The 25,148-nt window shown below is 34.9% G+C and overlaps 1 protein-coding gene across 1 annotated transcript in view; it reads right to left on the reverse strand.

Annotated features, from left to right (window-relative positions):
• Positions 1–25,148, reverse strand: part of RYR3 (ryanodine receptor 3) — a 227,184-nt gene that overhangs the window by 156,895 nt on the left and 45,141 nt on the right. The window contains 9 exon segments of the mRNA XM_040558359.1: positions 534–608; positions 5,990–6,054; positions 6,056–6,084; positions 9,839–9,938; positions 10,387–10,499; positions 11,741–11,819; positions 12,818–12,889; positions 13,192–13,203; positions 23,383–23,490. Coding sequence (XP_040414293.1) covers positions 534–608; positions 5,990–6,054; positions 6,056–6,084; positions 9,839–9,938; positions 10,387–10,499; positions 11,741–11,819; positions 12,818–12,889; positions 13,192–13,203; positions 23,383–23,490 — 653 coding nt within the window.

Here is a 25,148-nt window from a genome sequence, read left to right on the forward strand (position 1 = left end):
AGGACAAATATAGAGAATTATAAATATAAATAATATAAATAAATTATAAAATTAATTATAAATATAAATAATATAAATTAACTATATAAATATAGAGAAATATAAAAAAATCTATCAATCCCATTTTTGGGACTGTTCAGCCTGGAGAAGAGGCTCGGGGTGGGGGGATCTTAACATGTATAAATATCTGAAGAAAACGTGCAAAGAAGACCAAGCCAGGCTCTTTTCAGTGTTGACCACAAGAGGCAATGGGCACAAACTAAAATACAGGAGGTTCCGTCTAAACATCAGGAAGCACTTTACTGTGTGGGTGATTGAGCACTGGAACAGGTTGTCCAGGGGGGTTACGGAGTCTTCCTCCTTGGGGATATTCAAAAGCCACCTGGACGTTTCCTGGGAAACCTGCTCTAAGTGCTCCAAGTGGGGTTGGACCAAATGACCAGAGGTTCCTTCCAACCTTAACGACTTCACAATTCTGTGAAATTGCTGTTAATGTAGCAAGGGTTACTGACAAATTCAAAAAATGTCTGTACCTTATTCGAAGTGGTTCTACTCTCCACAAAGACCTTGCTCGAACTCCAGCTCCTCCAGTTTCATAAAGTACTTTCCTATGGGCAAATTCAGAAGATCATCCTCTTGTCTTTGTTTGTAATACTTGGTTTGTACAACTTAATCCTCTGTAAACTGTCTAGGACTCACTTTTCCCTAGCTAAAGACGGAGATGAATGGAGAGAAGATTCCTACTCATCAGTGAGAGCGCTATACACAATCCAAATGTCCCAGTTAAGTTAGGAATTAAGGCTATTTACGTTAATTTACTCTCTCTGAAGTTGATGAAATACTTTGCCTTCAAAATGGAGTTGATAAAACACTGCCTTCAAAGTGGTTGAGAACCTTCTTTTCTTCCCTAGTCATAAAAATGTGTAATTCATATAGTTCCCAAGAGATTAATCTAAATTACTAATGCTCTTAAATACAAACATAATGTTAAAACTAATCATTTACGTTTCCATACATTAATAATAATCTGCATGAATACTACATTGGCGATGTCATTGCTAGTATTACTTCTAACATTCTAACTAAAAGACAAAAATGGTGATAAGGATACAAAAACACTGAATTACAATCCTTATAAAATAAATACTACATACTAAATCCTATACTAGGTTTTAGGAAGTCTGGATAAATAGAAAACATGAAATAAACAGATTCAGCCTTTAACATAATCTCATTTACTTGAACTTTTGGCAGTGGGTCAGTGTCATGTTTTAGTGTTGAAACTTAAGATTCTACTTAATCATCAAATACAATCTATGGCAAATATATTCTGTAACAATAAAAAATAGGAAATAAACTTTTAATCAAATACTTTAGTTATAACAATAGATTTGAAAGTTTGATGTGTGTTTACGTATCTTAGTATATTTTAAGAATTCCTTAACTAAGCAAGTTTAATTTCTTTAGCACTTAACTTGGTGGAATTCATTCTATGCACTATGATCAATAGATTGAATAAAAATAACTTGGAAATAATAATAATTCCTGAGAGTTTAGCTGTAATATTAAAAATATATATTCAAACAATTTCGTACGATGTCTTTTTTCTAATCAGTTCACATAACTAAATTCTTTAGACTGAGATGTCTTATAGACTTAAATCAAATAAAGTATTCTTTTGAAAATGAAAAGGTAAGAAAATTAAAATCTTTGAAAACGCTGACGTATAACTTGGGAGTGAAGTTTCAGCAGAAGACGCATCTGCTGAATCTTTCCTTATTATGACTTCTGGCATTTCAAAAAATAATTCACAGAATACAGTGAGAAACTGATATAACATGATTGCCAGTCTTGTAAAGGGCAACTCAACCACAACAAATTCTAGAAAGGAACTAAAGCAATAAATGTATATTTTTAGGCTACTATCAGCAACATTACTGCTTTTAGAAAACTGTGTTAGAGTGGAGGCATTGCTTTCACAATATGATTGCCAAGCTGTCCTCCACATTTTACTAAATAATGGTTTATTGCACTGTCATTCTACAATAAACTGAAACATTCTGTTACTGGTAGCAAATGCTCAGCAGAAGCTCTAACTGAATAGAAAATCTGTTCACACTGAAAACTTGTATTAGGGGATTACACTATCCCTTTTTTGCTACGCCTGTTTCTTCATTTCAAAGAATATGTGACAGTATCTATGTGTAAACTGTAAGTGTGGAAACAGCTCTCCAGGCAAACAACAATAAAAAAAGAATTTTCTTAATAATTGTAATATAATGCAGCACATTGTTTCATAATTCAAGCAAGACAGAAGGGTTCATACATACAAGCAGAATTATTCTAGGTGCAGAACAAATTGATTCACTAGCTTCTTTCTGGAACTGCAATAAACTTTCGAAAGGGTTCTTCAATTTTTCTTAGGCAGCCTTTTTTTCTATTTGTAAACTTTTCTGTTCATATATTTATTCACTGATACCTAAGGGTGAACCTTTCAGCAATCAGATTACTTGATTCATGCTTATTCCTAAATGTTTTCATCTATCTCTAACAATAAATTTTGTTGTAGCTTTGTCAGAGGTAATAATGGCAATTCATAAAACCTGTTCTGCCCTTTCTCAAATGAGAGAAAGGGCGTGGAAAGATGAAAAAGACAGTTCCAATGTTCCTTGCTTAATTAAAACAATCGTAATAGACCACAAACCATAAAGGTGGTTAAACTGAAAAAAAAAAAAAAAATAAAGGATAATGTAGAATTAAAAATTACCATTATCATAACTTGGTTAAGGTTAAAAATTTTCAAATTCTAATTTGGTGATTCAGAAAGTATTTTGTTTACACTTCAGAGAGTAAAAAATAAACAAACATCTGTTTCTAATAGTACAGTAGAGAAAGGTTTTCAATATTAAGTAAAAGTTCTCTGTGCCCTGCATTTCAGGACAAGACCTATAGTATTATCCGTTTTATTATCCATTAAGGAGGTTACACAAATTCCGGTTCCTGGATTACAATTATTACTGAAATAATATGAAAATCTTTCTCACATATATTTAAGTCCTGTGAATAGGACTAATCCACTTTAGCTTATAGGGAAGCTGGACCTTCTATTGTGATTATTTATCTAAAAAAATGTGAAGCAAGGGAATTTCAAATCTGCTTTTCTGCTGTGGCAAACTTCTCTGAATACTGTACGTGCATACATAAAAATATCACAGCAGTCTGTTCTAAATCAAAGTACTATTCTGAAATGCAGAATTTTAACTGGGTTTCAGATTGACATTTTTTTTCCTTTTTCAATAGTTACCAGGAAAAAAAAATCTGCCTAACATTATGCAACTATTGGACATGGAACTCAATTTGTGAAATGAAAGCTGTGTTTTTTTCTTATCTGAGCAAGTGTTTCTACAACCTTTCATCTAGTGAGAACACTGATATATCTGATACTCTGCTTCTTGATTAACACCAATATATTGGAAGAATCCATATATTAAAACAAAGTAAATTTGAGTATGACAAACCATTTGCATACAGTATCTTTGTAAGAATATGGACTTGTAGATCTGCATCCGTGCATTATGTAGGAGTCACATTTAAGAACAAGTATGCAATTTCAAAAATTTCAAAATGACTGCATGATAACAGTAAGAATATAAAGTAATAAATCTCTCATTTTAAGGTATTAGCATTTCTTATACATCTCATCCTCCATGTTCCTGATACTCTAAAAGCTAAACACAAGAAAACAACAAAAACTAGCAATCAATTCATCTTCATTTCCAAAATCGACATTGAATACATAATAACTGCCTGGAGTTTTTCTTTTCAATTTTTGCCCTAGATCCTCTTTGGTCCCATTTGCATCACTGATGTTACTCTTATGATGGCTGACTCTAATGACATTTTCCCTAGACAAGTTCAAAATTAATAATTCTTTTCCATTCTCTTTGACATCTTGCATTTCTTCTTGGCTCAACTCAACCATGCCTCCTCTGTATCCTGACTTAGCTACCATCAATATTCCTCTGTTCACTTCTTATACTTCTTAAATTCATATATTGTTTAATTTCTCTAACTCTTTTTCAGCTTTTTCTATCTGAATCACTATAGTATCCTTAGTGGCCTCATCTTATGCTAACAAAACTGCAAGTAGAAAATTTCTGTTTTTTCATAACAGCATCCAAGTAACATTTTCTTCAGCTTCTCCTTCATCCCATCCACCTCTTCATCTTATTCTGATTTTTTTGCAAAACCTTCCTTTCTGACGTATAATAAGCCCATCCCTTGCATTTTTACTTGGCCTACAAAAAAAAGGGATACTTTGCAGAGGACTGTCCCTATGTGAATTGTAAGAATTATTCTTTAAAGAAACCTACAGAAAATTAAATATCTCTTCTATGAAAAGAGAAATAATCAATGTTGCATAACTTAGGCAGCTTATTTAATAGTATTACTGGAATGCACGGAAATAACTACACAAAGATGAAATTAAAGAACACTGTTTTCTAACAGCTCTCTCTCTCTCTCTTATTCCTAGAGCTCTTTGTTTGCTTTTCATGTATTAATTTGGTTTTGTATAATATAAATTTGATTCCTACAACTATGATCCAGTACAAACTTGGCCTTATGTCTATTACACAGCTCACAAATTCAAAAGGACAGAATGAGTCCAAATCAATTTGAGCACACTACGTCATTACTGAACACTGTAAAATGATCAATTGAGCATTCACGGTTTCCTCTTATTTTAGGATATATAAGGAATAGGATATATACGAATATAACTACATAGATTTAATTCAGAAAAGTAAACAATTTTAATTTTACCCTTTTATTTACATTGTTTTCAAAAAATGGAAGCAGGTCTTCCATTAAGGCAGTAACAGCACACACCAAGAAAAACAGTAAGGGCAAAAGGACTTTACAATTATTTTTGATTTTTTAGCTATATCTGACTTGTGGATAAATTACATCAGAAGCAACATACAGTATTTTTGAGCATATTGAAAAGGCTTGGCACCTATTCTAATCTCATTAAGACTGGGTGATCAAAATATTAGTCTGAATATGACATTGATGTATCCATAACCTAGCATTTTCACTAGTGTTATGCTTTTATACTAGGGGTGCACAATTAACATTTTACACTCAGTGCAAACTTTCTACCTTTTTTGTACATATACATAGGAAGAGAGAAGAAGCAGAGAAAAATAATCTGCAAATGAAGTCCTCTAACATTCAGTTTGGGTGTGGAGACCTTTTTTACTTGACAGAAATGCAAAATTGGAAAATTTAGCTGAGAAGTTTACTTAACTTGTCATTTGTGTTATTATATTACCTAAAGCATAAGTGATTTGCCACAACAGGTACAGAGAACTTGTTTCTTGAATATGATCTTTAATGTTTTTTTTTGTATATCAAAATGATTAGTTTGCTGTGTTTTTGATTGTCAGCAAAATGTTAAGCTAAATCCTAGTAATAATAAATCATCACTATATATTAAAGTTGTAGTTTAAAGTTTGATACAAAAGAGATTTTATACAATTTAATTATCTTACTGTATTAATCAAATGTGATTAATAAAAGCAGTACCTTGTAAAAATGTGCAATATATAAAATATGAAAGATATTTGAGAGTCTGAACCTTCAGAGATTTTCCTAAGGTGTTTTTTTTTTTTCTTCTACTACCATTTTCCCCACTAATGTTTGTTTACCTCAGCTTATAGTAGTACACATTAAAGATAAACAACATAACAAGCTGCAATCTTGGTGGAATTCAACTACTTCAATTACAGCAATACAGGAATTTATGACTGATTTTCTACTTAGTAGGTCTCTCAACATCTTGTAACTATGTCACTGCCTAATTGAAGATAACTATCAAGAGAGTTTAACCTATTTAACTCATCTAATCTCAAATTCAACTGCCAATCAACAATCTACACTTTTTTTTTTGAGAGAAGAAAGTGTATAAAAATGCATCACTACTCACTTCTGCTGTGAATCATTCTGATCTGTAGATGGAATTGTCAAACACTCATCATGGCCATGGAAAAAAACGTACTACATGCCCACCAAGAAGATACCCTGCAGAAGAATCACATTCACTCATTAGTTTAAATATTGCCCATATAAAAATATCACCATCAAAAAAATAATAATAAAAAAAAGATCTGGTTCCTAGGTGAAATCTGTCTTCAAAATTTTCATTTTTTAGTGAAATAAAACAAATAGAACAAACTTGAACAGCAAAAGAATATTATTTTTAGTATCTTTTTCAGTTAGAAATATTTCTTCTGTAAACGCAAATAACAAGAAAGCAATTTCTTAACATTTAAAAATCAAATTAGAATTCTGGGACAGAAAAGGAAAATGAAAAAATCTGCAACAATTACTGTTTTGAAAATTGAATGGTTTAAGTAAAAGTCAAATCAAACATATAACACCACAGCTTCCTCCCCCTTAATAAAATTAAAATGTTCACAATGCAAAATAATTTGGTGAGTTCGTGAGGTTGTTCTGACATTTATAACTTGTGTCAGAATCAAAACTGCACAGCAGTAGCTGGAGACAGAGGACAGAACAACACTTACCAGTTCTGAAAATTAAGCTTAATGGAAGCTAACTTTCCAAGCCATTTAACACAAAGACTATAGGTCAAAATGAGGCACTTTGCCTCAGAGAAAAAAAAGAAAAATAATGGTGTAGGAGGAGAATAATTCATCAGACCTCAGTCCAAACTGTTCTGACCTTCTAAGTGAAATTAATGCCCTTTAAAAGAACAAATATTTAAAGGAGGAAGGGTAGAATGAAACTTTTATATTGTGATGTCGATTCAACAGAAATTTGTAAATTAGAAAAATGGTAACTGGCAATTATCCTGTTGCCAATTAATACAAGGGTCAAAGTAAAGAAAGAACGTGAAGAAACTATACTTCCCTGATATCTATGTTCCATCACAAGTATTTCAAAAATAACAAAAAGTCTGTTACGTGACTTGCAGCTCAAGTGTAGGCTCAGGAAATTCCACTTTCTCAAAGTCTGTCCATTCAAGCTGAGCTAGGGTGCTAAGCTTAAGATATGATCACCCTTCATTTAGGTCATTTTGAGAAGTATATATACAGCTAACATAAAAAGTTGGGAAAAAACTGACACACAGAAAACCCACCTCTATGCTTACCCCACTCTATCCCTTTTTTTGAATTATGTGATTTTGGATTATGTGACCAATAGCTATTGGGCTACACAGTACTAGGGTTCCAAGTCCAGCACAAAGGGCCATCAAGATGATTAAGAGACTGAAGCATCTCTCCTAAGAAGAAAGGCTGAGATAGTTTGGCCTGTTTGACCTGGAGAAGAAAAGGCTCACGGGATCTCATCAATGTATATAAATACCTGAGGCAAGAGTGTAAAGATGACTGAGCCAGTGGTATAAAGGTGACAGAGACAGTGTAAAGATGACAGTGTTGGGACAAGAGGCAATGGGCACAAACTGAAATACAGGAAAATCCATCTGAACATCAGGAAACACTTTGTCACTGTGTGGGTGACTGAACACTCACACAGGTTGTCCAGAGAGGTTGTGGAGTCTCCATCTTTGGAGATATTCAAAAGCTACCTGGACAAGGGCCTGGACAAGCTGCTTTAAGTGGCCCTGCTTGAATAGGGATTGGATCAGATGGTCTCCAGAGGTCCCCTCCAACCTCAACCATTCTGTGATTATGTACACACACACAAAATTTCGCTGACAAATCCCTACTATTACAAAGATCTGAAATATGCCACTGATCTTCCATGATCTCTCTGTGTAGCGCATTGTTTGTCTTCCATTACAAGTTTTTAATTTTATTGTAGGATGGCTTTTCTGTTTGCTTGGTTGTGTTTTGCCCTGGGAAACCTGAGAACACAGACTTTTCCAGGGTTAACCTCTGTTCTATTTACGACCCATGGTGGCAAGGGACCAGATGACCATTTATAAATACATGGATTCAGCATAATACACTTCTCACAGTGGAAAGCTAGGTATTACAAGCCAAATCCATGTCTCATATGCTCTTAAAATGAAAACCTACAAACACTGAGACGAACTTCTTATAGGCCTATACACAGGTATACTGTGGTATTCTGTACTATGCCTTACAACCTAAGGAAAGAAAATCCAACGTTATTTAAAACCATTTGGGCTTAGAAGGTCCTCACTATAATTCAGATAACTGTGGTGACAGTTACTCTTTAGCACTAGGGTAGTTTATGTCTGTCAAGACTTAGTATAGCTGATCCCTGGGAAATGCAATATACTAAATGTCTCTTCAAGGTCCCTTATAGCTCCATTTTCCCTATGATCCTGTATATTATTATATCATAAGTGATTAGTTTGAGGATTTTAGCCAAGTGATACAGAATGAACCTGACTTAGACATTTACCATTCATGAATGTGGAAAGCTGATAGTTTGAATAAAGTACAATGTTTGTTATCATCATGTCACTAATGATTTCTGCAATTTAAAGCTACACTAGCTCCTCTGCCCTTAGAGTATAAGGCATATCATAACCTCAAACAATTTTTCTGTTCTAGTCCTTAGACTATCTGGACGGGAAAATGCCAATATTCCAAATTTACAGTGTGCATGCAAAAGTAAGAGGATAATATAGGAGTCATTTTGACTTTTTAAACCAGATTTGGTAACAAATCTGTTTGGGCCTTTCATATCACTGTTGAATTAATGTTTTATTTCTCAAAAACTAACTATTCATTTTTATCTTTTCAATTTTTATTTTATTTACTTCAAAATTGTGCTTGGATGAACTTATATATTGGTTTCTTTCAGAAACTGTTTCAATGACCTTCAGAATTGATCCTTTACTTTTCCCTGTTACTTCAGGAATCTCTTAGGAATGCTTCACATATTTTCTTATGGCTAAAAGTTAGAAAGAATATTAAAAAAAAAAGTACTGATTTTTCTACGTCTTATGCTGTGCATATTATTTTGATCTAGTTTTGCTAAAAATCCACTATTCTCTGTGTTACTTAGTATTATAAACAACCTGAGAATATTCAGACTTGGATGACTTTTCTGCAAGTTTGCACCAGTCTGTCTTAGTGACAGAGCATGGCATTGAAATAAAGAGTAACATTGACTGAATGAGCTTTTCATTACAGAACAAGATGTTTCTCAAACAGAATAAGGTGATGTTTTTCAAACATGATCGAGAAACGCAGTCAAGCACCTAGAGAATAATCTTGCCCATGTGGTGTGGGATTTAAGGCTGATTAAAAGGACATATTTAGATAGCTCATTTTCAATGGCTATTAGAGAAAGACACTAAGGAAGCATGGCTGTAAGATCCAGAAAGGATATTGAGGAGGTATCTTTAAAAAACACAATGAGAAGTTTGAAATAGGAACTACGAGAAACTTGTTTTCCATTTTGCATGTACCTTATCTTTCTTATCTTCTCTCATGATACATGGTATTTGAAAATCATCTACAAAATCTTAGTTTACTGGCTTTAGTTATTCTGTAGACCCTATTCCCTGGTATTAAACTGAAGTCTATAAACTCATGAGTTGATCTCTTGGTCCTTATTTTTCATGCAGGTTTTTATGCTTTGTAAATGCAGAGTTACCTTATTTATTTTAGCTTTTCTTCAGTTAATTCAGCTGAAGTATCTGTATTTTCCCATTTTCCCTTCCATTACTTTTCTCTCCTATGCTCATTTTCTGTACTTTAACGAGCTCTTCAGATTGATGTTCTAAGGTGCTTTTTTCATTCAGTCTTTATGAAAAATGATACAAAGTCATCTAAACTATATAATCTTCTAAATAAATAAACCACCAAACCTTCTGTAATATTGCTTCCTGAGCATGTAGGATGTACATTCCAAAGCGTCTGCATAAAGGAGGCATCCACCTGAATACTTCCATTTGACATGGAGAGATGCTAAAACAAGAAGACAGTAACAGGAAACAGTGAAATCTGTGCTTAAAAAATATTGAATATATTCCTTTCCCAACCAGACAGAAATACATAATAAAGTAGAAATACATAATAAAGTAGAAATACATACATTCTTTAAAAATTACTAGCAACCGTTTTAAAATGATCTCTTTTCTAAAACCTTATCAGCACACTACAGCTGCAGCTTTGACATCTTCCACAGTTAACAGAAATACAAACTTCCCAAGATTCAGAATGCAGAAGGATAAAAGCATGCAAACAATCTTGCTCTATGGGAAAGAAAACCTTTCACTGAGAAAAAAATAAATGCATTAAATCTAGGCAACACTTTTCTATCAGAAAAAAATTCACTTGTAAGAATCCCAACACCTTTCCCCAGCAGTCTGTATTTTCCCACCATGTGGTTCACTTGCTAAATAAACAAACCTACCAGGTATCTTTCAGAGGACACACTGACCAGGATAAGATCATCACCTATTCGAACTTTTTCTCCTTCTGACCTTTGTTTAGATGCAGGGTGTATTGTCCACCAGCATGCTTCACCTAAAAGACAGAGATATCTTATCAAGGGTATATAAAACAGACAGTTCCCAAGAAATATGAGGATATTTTTGTACAACATTGATGTAACATAATAAAGAATCGTGTCTTATAAGACATTCACTTTATAAAGCCACCTCATTCCCTTTTTCAATGCATTCATATTTTCCCTTTTTTCTTGAAACTTTCTGGCAACAGATCTTTGCAATCACTGAAACTGGTATTTCCTGTTGCATGTTTTGTTAAGCTACTAACCACTTACAAAACAATGCAAAATCCCTACTTCAATTCTCTCACAGCCAGTAAATTGCTGCGCAGTATCTTGGTCTTAATTATCACCTTTTCTGTCTTCTTTTGCTTAATGTTCATACTTGTATTCAAAATCTCCTGTATTGCTTCCGCTCTATGCTACAATTATGTTGCAGAATTGAAACAAATACTCCGTAACTGTACAATATTGCTGCACTACAAACATCAGTTCTGGAAGCAGTTCCATTAGCACTACAAACAATATAATTACACAATAGCCAAGTCTAAACTGACAATTACAGAGCTTTTCCTATACATTAAATATAAGATTCCAGATTTTTTTGTGTACGCACACACACACACCAGTTCTGGGAATATTACCTAATTTGTTCCACAATTTCACACATCTCAGTGTTAAGACCCTGATGCAAAAAGTTGAATACAGCTTTCTCAATGGGTAATGCAAAGTGGGAGAAAATTAAACAAAGGCAAAGTTGGTAACAATACAAAGTGCAAAAAACTATTTAATCAACTTATAAATTTCATGTAAAACCTTCTTAAAATAAACTTCGAAGATTATAAAATTAATTATAAAGAATAATAAACAAAAGTTACATCCCATTACCAATAAAGGTATCTGACAACTACAGGCACACATTAAAAACTTCATGGGCACAAGCAGACACATGCACAATAACTTTGAAAAAAAAACAGTGGAATTACGAAGATGGGTTTCACTGGAACTATTTTCAGAGTGAGAGAACACAGATTCCTTACAAAGACACTTTTACATTCTTATGCAAAGTCAGTTCAGTTAATTTACTGAAAGCCATAAATACTGACCAGTTATCATTACTGACAGTCATCATTTACTTTCAGTTAGTTCTAATTTACACATAAACATTACATTCACAAGTTTACAGTAACATTAATTACAATGCCTCTTCTAAAAGCAGACATGTGAGATGTTTTCCTTCAAAAATAACTTGCCATACCTGCTGCATTTTCTCTCAGTCCCACATCAAATGCAAGTTTATCTGTCTGGGATCTTGATGATGTTAAACAAGTCAAATACTGCAAAACAGTGAAGTTATTGAAAACAAAAATCAACGCAAAAATTAACACACATGCCAAATTAATACTATATTCACATTACCCCATCTTACTATCAGCCTGTGCTTTTTTTTTTTTTAATTAAAGAAGTTAAGCATGGTGTTATTTGTAAATAAGCTTTCTCTGACTTCCTTAAAACATCCAAATCCTTTTTCAATTTGCACATATTTGTTTTGTGCAATAGAACTCTTTCATTTCAAAGTTTCACAGAGTTTATGAGATAGGAACAGGCAAACATCTTATTATAGCCTTGCTGTAATAAGTTTGCAGCGTGAGAACATATCAAGCATACCAAAGGGCAGTAATAATACCAACAACTCTGGTAAATCAAGGCAATCACAATTTTTATGGTTCATAAACAAAAGTAACAGAGATTAAAGACTAATGTAGAGTCTTCTAGTACAAGAATAATGAGGGAGGACACTTTCTTCACCTCTAACCTCTTCAACCTCTATCAGTTATACTTGCATGGTCAGTATAAGCCAGAGATCCAAAACAGTTTAAATTTTCCAGTTGTACAACACAGTGAAACAATATTTATACAAGCTAGCACATTTTTGGACACAGGCTCTGGCAACTATGCTAATCTAAAAGGAACAACTAATCTTGTGAAATATGATGGAAAATCAACACATATCATGACAAATTCATTTGTAATAGCAGCAACTTGCTAACAGAATGATCATTGAAATGGATTCCTGAAGAACACAATTAATTGATAAAGGAGCTTTTCAGCTAAATTTCTGAGTGGAATAGATTTGAACAATCTGAATTTAAAACATAAGGGCCACTTCCATGGCACTGAGAAACCATAAGCCATTCATTATTTTTTTTAATCTAGTGTAGAAAAGGATTTATAAAGAACAGTTCTTCTGAATACATATATTTATTTTGATTTAAAAAACATTTACTTATGAGTTCTGTGCTACCGATTACTGTGCAAGTGCTCTTTTGCTTACCATTTCACTGAACGAATGTCGAAGTAGTATAGCATGACCATATAGCAGGGTTCTGTGACCACCTTGAGCAGCCTACAGAACATGACAGAAAAGGTCAGAACTCCAATGCACTGTATGCACTACAATCAGATTTATATAACAATGTGAAGAGTTATTACAGTTTAAGTATTAAGTAACAATATTCAAGCAAATTATCAAATGCATATGCTGGGCAAAAATCATAATAATGAAGTAGTAACAGCAACACCTAAATATCTGTCAATAAAATAAATGATCTTGGCCACAGACTGTTATTGCAACCTAATTTTTATCACAATTAAATAAAAACACAACATTTTTAAAAAACATTTGAAATGAAACAAGGTAATACTTACCTTTTTTATAAACTTCTCGGAGGCATTAAAAAATATAAAAAATAAGTATATGTACAGTATATGTACACACAAATAAATTGCAGTCTGAAAGAAGAAAAACGCACCTACTGCCCAAAGTAGTTTAAGTATATACGAAGGACATCTACTTGCTAGGATTAGTGCAAGCATTTATTAGATTCATTACAGCAACTGCATCCATGATATCAACCAAGCATGATCATCAATTTTCGCACTCTACAGGTACCTTAAAAGAGGCTGTAGCGAGGTAGGGGTTGGTCACGTGCCTGGTGACAGGATGGGGGGGAATGGGCTAAAGTTGCGCCAGGGGAGGTTTAGGTTGGATATTAGGAAGAACTTCTTTACTGAAAGGGTTGTTAGGCATTGGAATAGGCTACCCAGGGAAGTGGTTGAGTCACCATCCCTGGAGGTCTTTAAGAGATGTTTAGATGTAGAGCTTAGTGACATGGTTTAGTGGAGGACTTGTTAGTGTTAGGTCAGCGGTTGGACTCGGTGATCTTGGAGGTCTCTTCCAACCTAGATGATTCTGTGATTCTGTGATTCAAATATGGAAATTTATGACAAGATCAGAGAGGGCAAAACTGGATTTCCCACGATTCCTTTAGTCAGAGAATTTAATACACATCTTCTGAGACTTTCTCAATGACCAGAAGAAAATAAATTCCAATGGAAGAATCTTAAAAAGAAAGTTACCTACTGAAAAACAGACATCAAGCTTTATAGGCTTTCAAGTCTGCCTCTCTCAGCCTTTTTCTTCATCTACATCTTACCTGTTAATTATTTATAAGTAACAAGCCAATTCAAATTTGAATAAGTAACATGACCAAAAGATTAATTTACCGATTTATTGTGGTGTTTTCCACTGAAACTAAGATTTATTTTTTTTTAGATCCTCAATCTCAGATTGTATGAAGCAAGACTTTAGGAATGTGATCTCTAAATTTTGCACAACCAAAGACTAATGTTAATACTAATACTACTATGGTGGCTAACATTATATTTCATTTTTCATATCTCAGTCCAGATCATAACATTTGTATGAGCTAAGTTCTGAGTAATAATGAAAGGTCAAACATCAGGATCCCGGATAGCAAGTTAGAAAGTACTGATTTGAGAATGTTTAACGTCTCACACGATTTCTAGGTACTGCTCACAAATACACACAGAATTTTTATTTTTATTTTTCATTAGAAAATCATTTACTGTTCTTGTTTCAGGTCTATTTATGTAATCATTAAATAGGAAAGATGATTGCACAAAATATAACTAGAGAACATTAATTGTCTCTAGTATGTTACATGCTAGAAAGGACTGCTTTTGAAGTTAGTTTTTTTCCTAGGATTCATGTAAAGGGGACCAATATAATTAAAGGTAGTTTCTGGAACCCAAACAATGTTTATACATGTGTAGACAAATGATTTTGCACTCTGTGGATAAGACATTAGTTAAATTATTAATTAGTATTAGAAGCTGTATTCAACTTGTGTACTACAGAACCCTAACTTACAAGATATCAGGCTGAAGAAACTATTATAATCTTTAGCTCAACTTATAGAATGTTTAATACTAATTCAAAGGAATAAAGCTGAAATGTTATTTGTCCAAACAGAAGCAATAAAAATCAAGAAGCAGTTCAGCAGAGGTCTTTTATTACAACTGCAATAAAATAAAGAAAATATCATGTCTACTCTTTGTTTTTCTTTTTTTAGCCAATCACAAAGATGTTAAGAAATGAGGATTTGTGACCTGGTCATCATGAAACTTAAGTTTAAAGCTGTTAACAGTTAATACAATCTTATGTAATTTATGCAGTTAATCGAGAGATTTCTCAGAATTATATGGTAAAGTACATATTCTGTTTCACTATATGAACCATATAATTATATAAAATTTCTTAGTATATCCTTCAGCAAACTAAAAATCTGGACTCTGGATAATAATTTGTGGACCCTCACAGAAAATGTGTTAGATTACTGGGGAAAAAAATGGAGCTAAATATACGATAGTTACTGCTGGTCATTCAGAGAACACATAATAGTTTGAGATGTCATTACAGAAGACTGATCAGAAACTAGTAACAGCAAAACCATCTGTAATTACAAGTAGGTTGTTAGAGAAAAATTTCTTATCAATTTGTAACAAATATACACATACCAAGTTAAGGAAATAAAATGTCTCATGCTATTTTTTACTGAAAGCTTTTAAATGAATCACTTGTAAGGCCAACTCAAAATTAAATATATAAATAAATCAAAAAAGCTATGTTCTTTCTCCAAAAAATCTGAAACTAAAACCAAAACTTTATTCCAAACTAAATTTAATATGGAAAGCAAACCTTTCAATGCAATGATAAACCGGTGGAACCAATAAAAGTTTAGCACTCATTATGAGAGGCCAACCTTTATTCTTAGCAATGCCTTTATATTGAAAACAGAATGCAAATTAACATTTTAAGATATTCATTCCTACATTACATGCTGTCATTTTTCCCTACATTCCCTAAATTATGACCTGACAGCAAATTGTACTATTCATTCAGAAATAGCTTTTTTCTGAGATCTGTTTTAGAAATTGCTTATTACCATATCAATTTGCTTTCCCTGTGCTAAAGATAGTGCCTTATAATACAAAATATTTAACTTGACTTATATTTATGATATATGTCTCAAAACAGTATCAGTTAATTGTAACTTAAAAAATAACCTGTCCATTTTTGCAACAGCTCGTTGACAAAAGCTGGAGTCCACCTCCACAAAATGTAGCAAATCCTTCTCATAGAAAGGAAGTTTTTTGCATTATTGTTTAAGCTTTCATCTTTTATTTCATCCTTGGTATTTATATGAAGCTCTGTGTTTCTATTACAATTTTCCCAACGGATGGTACCCAGTTTCAAAAGTAATAGAGGGCAAAGTTATTTTGAAAGAAACATGGCACAAGAAACCACATTTTCTATTTTATTTATAAATACTCATATACTACTAGTTAGTAAATTAAACATTTTTGCTAAGTTTTTGGGTGAATATTTTGGAAAAACTAAGAATTGTGATATTGCTGAGGAGTCCTGAAAGTGACTAAATCAATCTTACTTTTTGAAACAACACTGATCACCTGATGGAAGCCTACTGGACTACAATCATTAAAGATTATGTTTTGAGTATTAAATGCATAAAAATCCGCAACAATTCTCTCAACTAGTAAGAAAATTTCTTTTTAGAAGTTGTGGAGCTAATAAGCTGATATTATGGTATTGATTTTTCCTCTGTAAGAATGACTGATACTGTGACATAAAATAAGCACACTGAATTACAGGATTTTTAATATAAACTGTACATTAATCTCCTTTAGATTTCTCCCCACTGGGTATTTTAGATTTTCCATAAATTACTGACCTAATCTTCGCATAAATAAATTAATTTATGGGACATCTGACTGATCAGGATGTTTGAAAATAGAACTAGTAGCTTATAATTAGTGTTCTTTGTGTCTTTCTAACCTGTGTGTTAATTGGAGAAAAGGGGATGCTTCTTCTACAAAAATGTGTATACAACACTGGCCTCAGAAGCCCAAAGCTTGGAAGGTACTCACAGACTATTTTCCTCCCATTGTGATTACCAATTTATTATTCTGACACCAGCAACACAGCCCATGGAGAGCACCACCTTTCAGCTTAGTTGAAATTTCTACTGCACTGGTAAAACAGCATTTCTGTAAAAATTGCGGTACAGGAACAAGATCAGACATCTTCCTGGCACATGTTCTTTGGAGGGGTACTTGTTCTGAATAATATGGATAGCTCATTATCTGCCTTCATGAGTAATGTATCTACTGAAAGTTTAGTTTACATCACATTATTCCATAATGTATACTACGCAAAAGTTTACAATGTATAAAATCCCTCACAATACCACCATCCATTAATTATAATACAAAATGCGGCTCATGATTTTAGTCTTCTGAATTGTGCCTAACTTAGAGGATTAAAATAATGTAAAACAGGCAGTAGAAATGCTCGCTCTGTGTGTATACATGCATTTCTATATGAATCTACAGTTTACATACCTTCTGGTTACAAGACCTGCATATATATACACCTACTAATTGAACAGATTTGAGTTCCACACATAAAGTACAATAGAAACAAACTTACAGACCGGGGGGTGGGGTGGGGGGGTGGGGTGGGGAAAGACTTAGCATGAAAGGCAGATACTAAGGATAAAATTATAAAATCATGAAACATAAAACTGCAAAGTTTCAAGTTTTCTGGTCAATCATTCTTAAATAGCAACCTTTTATTCAGATAAGAACAAACCCAACAGTTTAGAGTCATTGAATATTTACTGATCTGCATGAAATCATGAGTTTCAATCCAAAAGCATTCTAAAAATCTTTATAATTTTATATACTTGAGAAGCCAATTGAGAAGCAAAATGAAACTCACTCCTTCAGAAAGATAAGACTCCACAGCTCAGCTTGGATGCTTGCAGCAATTAATTAAATTTAAAAAAAAATGCATGTTCTATCATTACTGTTAGACAGTTTCTTTGGGATGACATAAAGCTTAGGATAATTGTTTGATTTCATATGATATATATTTTTTAATTAAGTTATATATTTGACCACTTTTATTTACCACTTTTTGAAAAATATATTTTTTCAACAAATAAGTTTTTTTCCTTCCTACACACTGAACATACCACTTCTGTACAAACAGTTATGACATTCAAAAGAAAATCACCCTCAAGTAAATAAAACACCTTTCTGGTTCTCTTTCCTAGGAGCCATTTACATAGTCTATGATCTTGAATTATAAAATTCTCGTCCTTTCCAGATACTGCATGCACAGTATATGAATTTCAGTAAGAAAACAAAAGAAATTTCTCATTGTGAAATAAATTCAGCATAAATTTCCATTCAAAAAACAACAAAAAATGAAATGTTATATTTAAACACATTTCCTAAGATGACACTGAGATCACTTGTGTGGTTTATTTCTTCCTCAGACATCCGTTTTACCTTCTACCTATAATGACATAGTCTTTATTCTGTGTGCAAGAACAACAACAAAAATTACAACTTGAAGAGAATATGAGTTTTCTGATTCCTCATAAAATATGACAGACTATCTAGCTTGGCAGATTATTTGCATAATAATTAGTTGCCATCTAGTCTCATAAAATAAACAAAGGCATAAAGTATTTTCATGTTCCATTCACAAGAGAATAAAAATTAAATTCAACATTATGTTAAGAAAATAAAAGTAAGTTAGAAAGAATAGCGAAGGATGGACAATATTCTTGACAACTAGTCAAGGAAATCAAATTAACTCTCCCACCCAGCCTTTTGGACTACGCTGGGAAATCAATTAAAGCACAGAATTCTAGAAGACAGCAACAAGCTGATCTGATATAATCTGATCAGGCAGCAAAAATCTGAAAGGTACAATAAACAGCAATGCACTGAGGTTGCCTGCAACAATTTCAAAATGATTTTAGTCAACTTTAAGAGACATTTATATGACTACTATCATATTTAACCCTAACTGAGTGAAATGCAGAATTTTATTTACACAAGCTTTATGGCTTTCACAGTGCCAGAAAGCAATGATTGCAGAACCTGTCATAAGAAATAAACATTGTAAAATCTTATCTAATATTAACTCATTAATAATACTTCACCCCATACATTATGAAGTGGCATTTCCATTTTTTTTCTTCCAAATTTCAGTTGTTCACAGAATAGGAGAAAATAAATGCGATCCCACTTTTTATTTTAAAATCCTGAAACTTATACCCATGAATTAAAATAGAGCCGTGACAAACCGAGTGGAGAGCACATGCCAATTTCATTTCCTTTCAGAGACACACAAGCTCTACCTAAATATATAGAACTAGACAATTTGCCTAAATTACCTACTTATAAGCAATTCACAGATGCAACAGCAAGTGTAACATTTATAAAATTCCAGAAATAGCAGTGTGTAGATAGTGTGAGAATTGAAGTTCTGTTTTTGCAGTGGAAAACTCCACTAACCTTGCATATTCAAAAGTGATTGTGCAGACATAACAGTGGCATAACATTGGAGAGTTAGTTATGTAGAGAAGGGGACAGTGGAAGGTCTCACTGTCCCAAAATAAGGAGGATAGCTAAGAAAAACAGGATAAGCAGTGTGAAATCAGTAAAAAACAAAAAATCACAGGCCCTCTAGTCATGAGAGGAAAAGGAGAAATTAAAGGTTGGTCCAATAAAATTGTACATACATGGTATAGTAACAAACGTTGAGTAGGTTGTGAAACTGTAGTACTCAGCCGATGAGGAAACAGGTGAGGAATCAAGCATCGGGTAGTGGGGATATAAGGTTATGATAAACTTTTGCTGTGCGCTCCTGCTTGCAGGACACCCGCCATTGCAATCACAAATAAAAATGCTACTTCACTGAGATCCTCGCCTGAGCCCGTGTTATTGGCTGCAGATTGTTTCTCACAATAGGAGGTTTGTTTCTTTCATGGGTAGGAGAATAAGTAGCAAATTATTCAGGTGGGCTTGCAGAACATTCAAAGTACTGAAAAAAAATGCATCTGAGATTTGAATTAGGCTTAATATCTTATAATATAATTCCCTTCTGACAGCTTAGAAGTTCTATGAAAGATACATACCTTATATACCCTTATCAATAATAAATAACATATAATAAAGTGCACTTATTTTGGGGGGACATGCTGATCAGTGTGGAAGTTCTCTTTATTACGGTATTACGAACGTTAGGATATCTTAGATTTGAAGTGATAATCACACAGAATCACAGAATCGTCTAGGTTGGAAGAGACCTCCAAGATCACCTAGTCCAACCTCTGTCCTAACACAAACAAAACCTCCACTAAACCATATCACTAAGGACTACATCTAAACGTCTTTTAAAGACCTCCAGGGATGGCGACTCAACCACTTCCCTGGGCAGCCCATTCCAATGCCTAACAACCCTTTCACTAAAGAAGTACTTCCTAATATCCAACCTAAACCTCCCCTGGCGCAACTTTAGCCCATTCCCCCTCGTCCTGTCACCAGGCACGTGGGAGAATAGACCAACCCCCACCTCTCTACAGCCTCCTTTAAGGTACCTATAGAGAGCGATGAGGTCTCCCCTGAGCCTCCTCTTCTCCAGGCTGAACAAGCCCAGCTCCCTCAGCCGCTCCTCGTAAGACTTGTTCTCCAGACCGCACACCAGCTTTGTTGCCCTTCTCTGGACTCTCTCGAGCACCTCCATGTCCTTCTTGTAGCGAGGGGCCCAAAACTGAACACAGTACTCGAGGTGCGGCCTCACCAGAGCCGAGTACACGGGGACAATCACCTCCCTAGACCTGCTGGCCACACTGTTTCTTATACAAGCCAGGATGCTGTTGGCCTTCTTGGCCACCTGAGCACACTGCTGGCTCATATTCAGCCGACTATCAACCAGTACTCCCAGGTCCTTCTCTGCCAGGCAGCTTTCCAGCCACTCATCTCCCAGCCTGTACCTCTGCTTGGGGTTGTTGTGCCCCAGGTGCAGGACCCGGCACTTGGCGTTGTTGAACTTCATACAGTTGACCTCAGCCCATCGCTCCAGCCTATCCAGATCCTCCTGCAGAGCCTTCCTACCTTCAAGCAGATCGACACACGCACCTAACTTGGTGTCATCTGCAAACTTACTCGATCCCCTCATCCAGGTCATCGATAAAGATATTAAAGAGGACTGGCCCCAGTACTGAGCCCTGGGGGACGCCACTAGTAACCGGCCTCCAGCTGGATGTGGCTCCATTCACCACAACTCTTTGGGCGCGGCCATCCAGCCAGTTTTTAACCCAACAAAGCGTACGCCAGTCCAAGCCACGAGCAGCCAGTTTCTTGAGGAGAATGTTGTGGGAAACAGTGTCAAAAGCCTTACTGAAGTCAAGGTAGATCACATCCACAGCCTTCCCCTCATCCACCAAGCGCGTCACTTTGTCATAGAAGGAGATCAGGTTCGTCAAGCAGGACCTACCTTTCATAAACCCATGCTGACTGGGCCTGATCGCCTGGTTGCCCTTCAAGTGCCGTGTGATGATATTCAAGACAATCTGCTCCATGAGCTTCCCTGGCACTGAGGTCAAACTAACAGGCCTACAGTTCCCCGGGTCTACCCTCCGGCCCTTCTTGTAGATGGGCGTCACATTTGCTAGCTGCCAGTCGACTGGGACCTCTCCTGATAGCCAGGACTGCCAATAAATGATGGAAAGCGGCTTGGCCAGCTCCTCCACCAGTTCGCCCAGTACCCTCGGGTGGAGGGCCACATCCTGTTCCCTATCCCCTTCCACCAGCTCAGGGTACTGGGTATCCAGAGAACAACTGGTCTTGCCGCTAAAGACTGAGGCAAAGAAGGCATTGAGTACCTCAGTCTTTTCCTCATCTTTTGTAACTAAGTTTCCCCCCGCATCCAGTAAAGGATGGAGATTCTCCTTAGTCCTCCTTTTTGTGTTGATGTATTTGTAAAAACTTTTTTTGTTATCTTTAACGGCAGTAGCCAGATTGAGCTCCAGATGAGCTTTGGCCTTTCTAATTTTGTCCCTGCACAGCCTCGCAACATGCTTATAGTCCTCTTGAGTAGCCCGCCCTCTTTTCCAAAGATTATAAACCCTCCTTTTTCTCCTAAGCTCGAGCCACAACTCTCTGTTCAGCCAGGCCGGTCTAGTTCCGCGCCGGCTCGTCTTTGGGCATGTGGGGACAGACCGCTCCTGAGCCATTAAGATTTCCTTCTTGAAGAGTGCCCAGCCTTCCTGGACTCCTCTGCCCTTCAGAACCTCCTCCCAAGGGACTCTGCCAACCAGTGTCCTGAACAGCTCAAAGTCAGCCCTCCGGAAGTCCAAGACAGCGGTTTTACTGGTCCCCTTCCTGACTTCGCCAAGAATAGAAAACTGAACCATTTCGTGGTCACTCTGCCCAAGACAGCTCTCGACCACTACATCTCCCACCAGTCCGTGACTGTTTGTGAACAGAAGGTCTAGCAGGGCACCTTCCCTGGTAGGCTCTCTAACCAGCTGCGTCGGAAGCTATCTTCCACGCTCTCCAGAAACCTCCTAGACTGCTTTCTCTGGGCTGTGTTGTGCTTCCAGGATATGTCTGGGAAGTTGAAGTCCCCCACGAGAACAAGCGCTGACGATTTCGTGGCTTCTGCCAGCTGCCTGTAGAACTCCTCATCCATCTCCTCATCCTGGTTTGGTGGTCTATAACAGACCCCCACCAGGATGCTTGCCTTGTTGGCCTTCCCTCTGATCCTAACCCATAGAGACTCAACCTTATCATAATGCAGTTGAAGGTTTGGTAATGAGAAATGCAAGCACAGTTACAACATCTGACTATACTGCAATGTCACCTTACACTATTCTGTAAGCATTATAGTAAGTAGGCTTGTAAGAATAAAGTAAAAAATTAAGAAACCTAAGGTAGAGAATTATTAAATAACTATTTCTATTCATTAGTTCTTGCTTCTTACCATGGGTTAAGTAACTAAAAATTACAACGAAACAGCTTAGGTTTTGTTCGTCTACAAAACAAACAAATAAATGAATAAATGTATTTTTATATCTGAACTGATCAAACATTTAAATTTGTCACTTTTTTTGTTGATAGAACTTAATTCGCAGTTGTTAATTTCATATAAGGATAAATCAAATAAATATGAATACGTGAAATACTTCCTTAGTTCAGTGACATGAGGTAGAATTATTTACATCATGATGACAAAAGTTATTTTGCTTTCTTCATTAATAAATAACACTGTAATACAAGAATGCTTTTATGGGAATGATTTATGATTCAAACAAAACTTCTTATACTCTCCACAGGTTCATAAAAGTCACCCAGTCCAAGGATTCTTTTGTTCACTTTTCAGTTGCCAGGTTTGAACTGATGGTAATAAATGATCCCTGAGAATCATGTTTCTATTTTTTTGTAAATATTTCAATAGATTAACTGCACCTGCTCCTCAATGCCATAGAAAAAATAAATTTATTATTGTTATGGAGCAGTAACATCCCAAGAAAACAGAAAAACTAAAGAATCTGCTACCACACAAATCCCCTCACCCAGAAAATCCTGAAGCAAGAGAAGTAATGAGAAAAAAAATCCATATTCAGAAATTTAACATTCTTCGATGTTACTTACCCCTTCACTGGCATTATCCCCTGTGTTGGCCAGCATTTCTTGAAGGGCTCTGACAGACAGGGACTGTTCAAGTACAAAATTACAGATGCAAAGGTCCGGAGGAACATACTGTAAAATTAAATTAAACAGCATAAGAACAGAGGAGCAGACCAGATTAAACAGGATGAAAAGTGTTTGAACACACGTGTTTTAGTTTTAAAATCTGTATTTGTGTGTAACATTTGTTTTTGAGATGCATGCTATCTCATTGTATCAAAATAATACAAAAACATTCTTCATAATTTGTCATTGCAGTAACTTTATATTTGCTATAGCTCTACTGCTCACAGTAAAATAAATCACCCTCAGGTTCAAAAGTGGAAAAATTCTCTCTACATACTATTGCTTTCCTGTCTTTTAGAGTAACTTCATGAACATTTTATTTGTTCTCTAACATCACTGACAAAACAGAAGAGAAGGCGTATGATCTTATTTGATGTATAAAGTTAAAACTCTGAATATATTTATAGCTGCCACTAAATGTCAAAGATTCAGAATCTTCTGATATAATAATACAAGCTATTTTAGGGACCTTCTCCTTGATTATTGGATCAATAATGACTGCTATTTTTGAAACATGAAAGTTACATTCACTTCAAAGAGAACAGCGTTATTTTCAATCTGTTAACACTGATGCGTCCAATAAAAGATATGTACAAGAAAAAAAGTCTCAGGGGAATCTTACCAACATACATAAACACCTGACAGGACAGTACAAAAAAGAATCAAATCCTCAGTGCTGCCAGTGAAAAGACAAAAGGGAATTGACATGAATTGAAATACAAGAAATTCTATTTAAACATGAGAAAAGAACCTCTTTACTGTGAGCATGGTTGAACACTGGAACAGTGAAATGCTAGACTTTCTGAACACTCTGTAGCAAGCTAACAAACAATCAAGAATAGTATTGGAATTCTTAACTTTTGATCTCTTCATTTTTTCTTTTTGACAGTGTTTTCAAATACATTTTGGAAAAGAATTTTAAGCCAAAGACTTGAGACTGAAATTGCATAGATTAGATTTACATAATTGTTACATATATTATTGAGGCAACATGAGTTCCAGCATCTTTTGTACACAAATAATTTCTTACTAAGTAGTTCATAATTTCAGTAATTCCCATAGGAAAAACTTAAACTGTAATATTCATCATCATTCATCTCTAGTGTGCTTTGTTTCTTTTTTTCCTTTAGTATTCATTACCTGCATCTGTATACATCCATTTTTACTAATAAATTGTAAAGAAATAACATGAAAGTTGTTTATGGAATTATAAAAAAAAATTAACAGAAGTGTTTTGTAATCTTGAATCCCTTCAGCATGCCACACAAATTACCAGAACAGCCTATAGTCAACAAATCATACAACCTCCCTTTTTTTTCCTCTATGTTTCTACAAATATTTTAAAGACATTAACTTTCCTTTTCCTTGTATCCCCTCCCTTTCAGCTACTTTCATCTTCTGATTACATACAACTCAGATAAAAATCATGAAATTACACCTCTTTATTCCAAAATTAACAGACACACTGACTTTTTTTCTTTTTTTTTTTTTTTTTCCTATCTTGTTCTTTCTTCCAGAAATTACTTGAACGGAAAAGCATCTCTTTTCTTGTTTTAACAATATTTGGCCAAAGTTAGTAAGAGAAGAAACTATCACATGTACTTAAAATAGATTTTGGCTATGGTAAAGTTGTCAGCTGTAGTAGAGAATTCAGTAGAAGCTAT

This window comes from Cygnus olor, chromosome 5 (genome assembly GCF_009769625.2).
Source record: "Cygnus olor isolate bCygOlo1 chromosome 5, bCygOlo1.pri.v2, whole genome shotgun sequence".
Classification (NCBI taxonomy): Eukaryota; Metazoa; Chordata; class Aves; order Anseriformes; family Anatidae; genus Cygnus; species Cygnus olor.